Source organism: Lipotes vexillifer, unplaced genomic scaffold, assembly GCF_000442215.2.
Source record: "Lipotes vexillifer unplaced genomic scaffold, Lipotes_vexillifer_v1.1 scaffold382, whole genome shotgun sequence".
Classification (NCBI taxonomy): Eukaryota; Metazoa; Chordata; class Mammalia; order Artiodactyla; family Lipotidae; genus Lipotes; species Lipotes vexillifer.
In genome coordinates this window covers 7,481,003-7,489,147 of record NW_006780611.1, presented here as the reverse complement: position 1 = coordinate 7,489,147, position 8,145 = coordinate 7,481,003, and the positions used below count along the sequence as shown (strand labels likewise).

At 45.8% G+C, this 8,145-nt stretch overlaps 1 protein-coding gene across 1 annotated transcript in view; it reads left to right on the top strand.

The window, feature by feature from the left end:
* Window positions 1–8,145, top strand: part of MEI1 (meiotic double-stranded break formation protein 1) — a 66,801-nt gene that overhangs the window by 19,999 nt on the left and 38,657 nt on the right. The window contains exons 15-17 of the mRNA XM_007453963.1: window positions 1,058–1,169; window positions 5,330–5,390; window positions 6,689–6,786. Coding sequence (XP_007454025.1) covers window positions 1,058–1,169; window positions 5,330–5,390; window positions 6,689–6,786 — 271 coding nt within the window. The remainder of the gene's footprint in view (window positions 1–1,057; window positions 1,170–5,329; window positions 5,391–6,688; window positions 6,787–8,145) is intronic.

Sequence of the window (8,145 nt, the reverse complement as noted above, 5' to 3'; positions counted from 1 at the left end):
GCGGGGTCCAGAGCTGTTGACTGCCCAGATGACCTTGGGTGAGTCTTGTCCTCTTTGAGGTTTGGATATCCTGTGAGCCTGTGAGGAGCCACTGTTAGTTGGGAAAGGACACCTCCAAAATACCCACTGGGAACAGTAGGTGGCAGCAGGGGAGCATCCTCTGGTTCTGACAGGAGAGAGCCTCTTTTCCTTGAAGAAGCCTCTGAGGCAGCGTGCCAGGGTCTTCAGGTGGGTAGCTCTCAGGAGCCCAGGATTGCAGCCCTGACTGGCTCGCACTAGCAGTAGCCCTTCCTCACCTGCTCTGCCTTCCTCCTAGATTTATGGAATAGTGTTAGAGTTAGATCTAGAGCTAGATCATAGAATTACTGCATTATTCTTGCTTTCTACTTTTCTGTATTTTACACATTTTCTTTAATGAGCTTGTATTACTTTTCTAGTCGGAAAAAACTTGGTTTGAAAACCAAATGAAAAGTATCTGTAAGAACCATGTCCCTGAGGCCCTGCCTATTTACACACAGGGAACTGAAACAGCGAGAAGGGAGGGGGTGACTGACCCAAGGGCACACAGCGACTTCGTACAGAGCTTGAAATAGAACTCAGATTTCTCTACTCTTAATCCAGAGCTCTGTCTACCATATCAGGCTGCCTCATGATTCTGTTCAATGATCACATGAAAAAGAAACGTGAAGGAAGTTTGTAAACTAAATCATTATATGTTAGAAGCATGAGCATCACTCTGCATTACAGTTTAGAAAGCGCCTTTTACACATGAGATATCATTTGTTTCTGGGAGGTAGGACTTGTTCTTTCTGTTTTACTCTTTGGTAATAGGTAGATAGGTAGATAGGTAATGAATCTTGAACAGTTTATTAAGTGGCGGGAGATGTAAAAGCCTTGGATGCAGGCTCGTGACTTCAGGTCCCCTAGTGTTTTCTGTGCCCTTGAAATGAAAGAATTTAGTCTCCCGTTTGCTAGATGATGCAATTTTTGCTGATGCTGTTTCTTCTTCAGAGGCTCAGTCCTGGAGGACTGTGCTCTCCCTCTTGGTTCTTTGCAGAGGTACTCGGAACAGGCCACTCATCCAGCCTTGATGGAGGTCTTCCTCTCAGTTCTGCACAGCCTTTTTGTCATCGTCCCCCATATGAAGGAGGAATTCTCCAAGAAGCTTGGTAGGCAGCAGGCAAGTGTGGAAGTTGGGAGGGAGGCAGGCACCTTAGGCAGCTGCTCAGGGTACTTAAAGAGTGCATAACCTGTGGATGGGAGGCTTACGTATTCATTCAGAATCAACATCCACACTCTGCCTAGTGTTGAGTGGAAGGGTATATCATCCATCAATCAAAAGTCCTTAAAGGCAGTTCTCAAATTAATTGACACTTCTCTGAGAATGTCAAGAAGGTTCTAGTTCAGAGCCCACAACAGACCTCCTTCCCCTAATTACTCTCATACTCCACATTCCCTCAGACCTCACAAGATGTTTAGTGTCTCTGGCTCCTGAGCCCTGAATGACAGAAGTATCCCCAGTCATTGTGACAACTGAAAAATGTCCTATGTACTTGCAGGTGCCTTATAGAAGAGTGGTAACACTCTGTGTGAAGGTGCTGTCTAACTATACTATACTGAAATGCCTTCCTAAAATTGAACCCAAGTGGCTCTTGACTCCTTCAGCCTTCTCCAGGTCTTCTTGCATGTATTTATTTTCTTCCCTCACTAGTCATTTTTTCTCTTCAAAATATAAACCTTCCTTTCCCATGTCTCCAGTTTTCATCCTATAAATACCTCAATTTGCAGAGTAAGCCCAGGAATGAGAGTCAGAGTCTCCTTTATCCTCTTCAGAAAGTGGTAGTACTGGTGAGAATGGGAAGGGGAGATAGCCAAAAGCAGAAAAGGGAGTAGAGAGAATGGTAGTAATAATTAATAACTAATGATAACTAACATTTATAATATTAAACTCTTACTATGTGTTAGATACTGTTCTAAGTGCTTTACATGTATTCATTCATTTAATTATCAGAAAAACTCTAAGGAGTATGTACTATGATTATCCTCATTCTGCTGATGAGCACATTGAAACTTAGGTTGAACAACTTGCCCAAGGTCACACAGGAAGTGGTGTGCCCAGGATTCAAACTCAGGGAATCTAATCTGGCTCTAGAGCCTGCTTTCTTAATCTTTATGCTATGCCTGCCCCTTATCATTATTATTTACTGTCTTTTCTTTTATTCCTGTCACATAGCATGCAGTGGGAAGTCTGCCATGGAGAGGTAGCCAGGGCTCAGTCATGAAGGGCCTTGTTGACCAGGTTGGGAATTTGGACTTTATCTTGGGAGCATTGAGTCTTAAAGAAGGAGAGTGACGGGCTCAGATTGCTGTTTCAGAAAGATCCTTCTTGGAACAGTGAGGACCATGAGTTAGAGGGAGGCAAGACTGGAGGCAATAAGTTTAGCCTCTTGCATTAACTCAGGTTGGTGTTAGGAACTAAGGTAGTATGTGTGTGTGTGTGGGGGGGTGGGCTGTGGTGGAATGATTGGATGTAGGGCATGAGGGAGAGGGAATAGTTTAGGGTAATGCCTTGGCTTCTGGCTGCTGTCTAGGTGGGTGGTGGTGTTTTTTATTGAGAGGAGGCTCCCTAGAGGAGGATCTGGTTTGGGAAGGCAGTAGAGGGTGTGATCAGTTTGGATCAGGGTACCTCTGAGATGCCTGTGAGATGTCCCAGTGGAGCTTTTAGGTAGGTAATTGACTATGTCTGGGTCATGGGAAACATCTGGTCTTAAATATAGTGTCACTTGAAAGAAAAACGCACAATGTAAGAGTTGTAAGTTAAGTTTTATGTGGGGACCTTGCTGAGCTATAGCCTGGGAGACAGCCTCTCAGATAGCTCTGAGGAACTGCTCCAAAGAGGTAAGAGGGAAGCCACAATATATATGAACTTTTTTGCTTGGAAAACATGTAGTCAATCATAAAAAGATTACTGCTAGTCACAAAAAACGGACATCTCAAGTTAATGATTTTAGTGCCTTTTTTTGTGTATGGGAAGATGCAAGAATCTGGGGTCATTTGAAAATTTTCCTTAGATAGCCATCTTAACTATCTAGGGGCCAGTATATCCAAAGCGCAGAATGTTTCCTGTTTTTCCCCATCCTGACTTCCTCTCAGGGTACACTGTTGGTGGGCTGAGCAACTGCATTGGCTAATGGCTTGATCCTTGTAGAATTGGAAGAGCAGGCAGCATTTTTTTCTTTACAATAAATATAGAAGTTTTCATCATCCAGCCTTTCAATCACCCAACAAACATTTATTGGGTACCTACTACATGAAAGGCACTGTCCTAGGGCAGAGGATATAGCAGTGAACAAAACAGACCCCTGTCCTTGTGGGGCTGAGTCTCTAGTGGGGAGCAGGTGAGATTCCTCATGGTGAGTGTGTAAAATGAGATGATCAAAGGACCAAAACAAAATAAAGTACAATATTTAGTGGTCAGGAGGAACAGATTACTCCAAAGTCCACTGGTAAGGAATGGTTGGAGAGGTAGGAAGAAACCCAGAAGGGGATGACATTAGGGAAGCCAAGTGAAGAGAGTTTTGTAGATGAGGGAGTGGTCATGAGTGTCAGATGCATCCCAGAGGTCAAGTAAGACAAGAACTGAAAAATGCACATTGGACTTGGCATCATGTAGGCTGTTGGTGACCTTGGGCAGAGCAGTTGCTGTGAGTGGTTGGGGTGTAAGCCGGACTGTAGTGAGTTGAAGAGTGAGTGCAAGGTGAGGCAGTAAAGACAAAATAGGCAAATCTTTCTGTAAGTTTGGTGTAAGGGGGGAGGTGAGAACTGGGGGTGTAATTGGAAGGGAACATGGAGTTAGGAAGGATTTTACTACCCCCTAAGACTGGAAACACTTATTCTGTTAGCAGTGTATACGAAGGAGCAGTAGAGAGATCCAGGGGTACTCAGCAGAGCAAGGTCCTTGGAAAGGAGAGGGGCCAGGATCCAGAGCTGGGGAGTTGAGGGGCATACCTTTTGCAGTTGTCTGTATATTTGATGTGGGATTTTGAGGGAGTTTCTGATTGATGGTCTGGGTCATCCTGGAGAGGTCCCTTGTCGCTGTTCAGAGGTATCTTTGTTCTCGCTAGGAAAAGAACAGAGTACAGGAACCCCTTAGGAAGCTATTCCATGTAGGAAGTGGGAGGAACTTCTAGGAGAGGGTAGGAGGCTGTGTGGAAGAGGGGAAAAAGTAGGACCTTTGTGATTAGCACATATGGGTTGTGTAATAAACATCCCTTGTTTATTGACATTGGGCCAATTAATTTTCTTATCTGCAATATCCTCAACTAGAACATGGTGATAATAATGGGAGTGAAATGAGACAACATATGTAGATATCCTGAATGAGTGTACCTCTTAGTCATTGTGACAACTGACATATACTCCTTTCCTTCCCTTCGTCTGCTCTTTCTGCTTGCCATACTTCAAGAGCCAAGAGAATCCAGTCTTGGGGTGCTGAATGGGTGCAGCTTCAGAAGTGTAGATCTCTGGCGGGGCAGTGGTGCAGAGCGCAAGGCATGTGATTACAGGGAGGTCTATGTAGCCTGAAGCCAGCGAGAACAGGGTCAGGGCCCAAACTGCAAGAGAAAAGAGGGAAGCAGGCACCGCCAGCCAAGAGGGGGCAGAGACCTGAAGTCAGGGGTGGAGAAACTCTGGATCCCTGAGAGTCTGTACCATGAAGAACCCTTCCATCAGGCAAACTGGGCGTTCCCCTGCTGAGGGAGCCTTGGGTTAAACTGCTGTCCTGGAAAGTTACTATGAAACTCTGAGGGATTAATTCCCTACCAGAAGCCCTGCAATAGAATAAGATTATCCCCAGCCCTGGAGCTGGTGTAGTGGGAGCTCTTGTCAAGAATACTGCTTTTACAGGGACCAAGGATGGACAGGACAGAGGTCAGTTTTGACAGGGAGCTGCATGGCAGGGCCGGGTGGGAGCGGGGCAACTAGGAGAGTCAGGCAGTGCAGGGGCCTGGGCCAGGGTCACCAGCTAATGCAGACTGTTCATCAGAAAGGAAGATGAACTTTTATTCATTACCTGCTCTGTGCTAAGTATTTGTTAGATCTTCTATATTCATTTATTTTACTTAGTTTCACAACAACCTTCGAGGTATAGATATCAAAACTGAGTCTCAGAGAAGTTAAATAAGTGTTCCAGAGTCACATTTCTAGATAGTGATGGAGCAGATTTCAAACCCGGGTCTGTGTGACTCCAGAACTAGTACCATCCAGACTTGGGAGTCTCTGTAACAAGTCTGCTGAAATCGCTCTCTGCTTTCTTCTCAATTCTCCCAAGCTGCCTCATCCTTCATACAACTGACCCTGGAACTGAAGGCCAGGTTCTGCAGCGGCCTGAGGTATGTATGGTCCCAAGGGGACAAGTGTCCTTGACTGGACAAGTGGAAATTTCTGATTGGTGTGGTTTAGTCATAGGACCTTCGGGGGGATTGACGCAGTGTGGGAATTGCTCAGCAGCTGATGGTACGAGCTGGATGGGCTCCTGTAGCTTTTACTTGTCTGGTTCTGATACGACTTTCATTCCATGTGATACTTGGATGGGCACCTGTAACATCAAAACTGGAAGGGCTCTTAGAGATCATTTGTCTAACCCCTCATTTTACAAACAAGGAAACCAAGGCCCTCACAGGGTAGTCGATGCTGTGTCCATCAAGAGAGAGTTGTGTTCTAGTTGCTGCCAGCCCAGCAATTCCAGAGGAGAGACTCTCTTGTTCAAAGGAGAGAGGTTGCTGCCTCAGTCGGTCTCTTTAGGCTTCTAGGACAGCATTCCGTGCCTTCCCATTTTTGATTTGCCACCTGTCTGCATTTACTCAGCAGATTCCACTTGTTACTGCCTGCAGTCCTCAAGGTGACCTTAGTGCAGTGTCTAGCTCTCCTTCCATATCTCCGAATAGAACACCAACATTCAGGAGGGAATACAGGGATCCACCTGGATTCAAAGTCACAATTTTAGATGTTTGTAGTTCTCCTCAGCTACCCATTTTGGATTCAACAGCTTCCTCTTTTTCTAGTACTCCTCGGCCCTTTCCTGACCCAGGAGGACTTTTTTGTTTATTTTTTTTTAAATAAATTTATTTATTTTATTTTTGGCTGCGTTGAGTCTTCGTTGCTGCACGCGGGCTTTCTCTAGTTGCGGCAAGTGGGGGCTACTCTACGTTGCGGTGCGCGGGTTTCTCATGCGGTGGCTTCTCTTGTTGCGGAGCACGGGCTCTAGGTGCGTGGGCTTCACTAGTTGTGGCGCACAGGCTTAGTTGCTCCATGGCATGTGCGATCTTCCCGGACCAGGACTCAAACCTGTGTCCCCTGCACTGGCAGGCGGATTCTTAACCACTGCGCCACCAGGGAAGCCCTACATGTTTTATTAAATTGGAGCTTAGTAGCCCTCCTTGATTTATTTTTTTCAGGAAATTTTTAGTGAATGCCTATATGGGCCAAGTGCCTAAGTTACATTTGTGGGCAGCAGGTTCCATATTTACTTTTCACAGCTACCTCCAGACCTTCTCTACCAGGGCCATAGTTAGAATTTCATTGGGCTCTGGCACAAAGCAGTGGTGCCCCAGTACACGGCAGGGATAATACTGTCCCAGCCAAAGTAGCAATGTACTCTCTTGTTCTGTTTTCCTCTTCTCCCACTAAGTCACTCAGCCCTAAACCAGGTGTGTTCCAGTTTCCTCTACTATATGTGCATCAACCTCCTCTCAGCTCCAGAGAAGACAGGACCACCTTCCCAAGAAGGTAAGATGCTGTAGTTTGACCACTCATGAGGTCTGTGGTGGTCTTTTAGAGTCTGGATGCCTTGCTGATTGTCTGGGTAGTGAGTCAGTACATAATAAGAAACCTTTGCTTGAAGCTACCCAGAGGAATCATGGAATGATGAAACTGTAGGCTGCTTCCTAGGGAGGTGAGATAATAAATAAATCAGAAAACAGTGGAATCCAAGCCTCTGGGACCTTTAGACCTTAAGGGTTGAGAAGCACCCTAAAGCTCAACAAGTCCAGTTCCTCCCCATGACCAACTCTGCATTGTCCCTCACACCAGGCCTCTTGCTCTCTGCCTGTTACCCCCAGATACCTTTGCTCAAAATATCTTTTTTTTTTAAAACCTAATATGAGATTTTCCTAGTCTATGTTTTCATGCAGAAGTGTATTTGTTGTAGAAATGGGGAAATGGTGAGTACTCTAGAATGTTAAAGTTAGAAGGTACTTTATTTATTTATTTTTGGCTGTGTTGGGTCTTCGTTTCTGTGCAAGGGCTTTCTCTAGTTGTGGCAAGCGGGGGCCACTCTTCATTGCGGTGCGCGGGCCTCTCACTATCGCGGCCTCTCCTGTTGTGGAGCACAGGCTCCAGACGCGCAGGCTCAGTAGTTGTGGCTCACGGGCCTAGTTGCTCCGTAGCATGTGGGATCTTCCCAGACCAGGGCTCGAACTCGTGTCCCCTGCATTAGCAGGCAGATTCTCAACCACTGTGCCACCAGGGAAGCCCTGCTCAAAATATCTTGAACAGCCTGTTTCGTTTCTTCATTCCTTCATTCAAGAAATATTTCTTGAGCATCTACTATGTGCCAGACTCTATTCAAGGAGCTGGTAATAGGGATACAAAGTCCTGTTCTAATGGAGTGGGAGAGGCATACAATAAACACATAGATATAATGTCAGGGGTGGATGAGTGCTATGAAAAAAAATAAAGCTAGGTGAAGGGATAGGGGGTGATGGAAGGAGGAGGTACACGTTAGGGTTTTCATGAGGAGGTGAGGAGGTGGCATGTTGGCGGAGGTCTGAGTGAGGTCAAGGAGTCCCATGCACCATCTAGGCAGGGGGAGCAGCAGATGCAGGGCTGAGAGCTGGAGGTTTTCCCTTTTGCTGAGTATTAGTTGAGCTTCTGCAGCATGTCAGGGAGGCCTAAGTGCAGCTGCGGATACAGTGATAATTACGAAGGAGTTCCTCTATCCTAGACCTCTCCCTCTTGCTATAACATAAAACAGTTTAATCATTGTTTTATTCATTCATTCAACAAATATCGTGCCTTCTTTGTGGTGACATTTGCTGCTGGCTGTGTTTCCTCTTTTTACATTTATGAAGATGTCGTCTTCTCCCT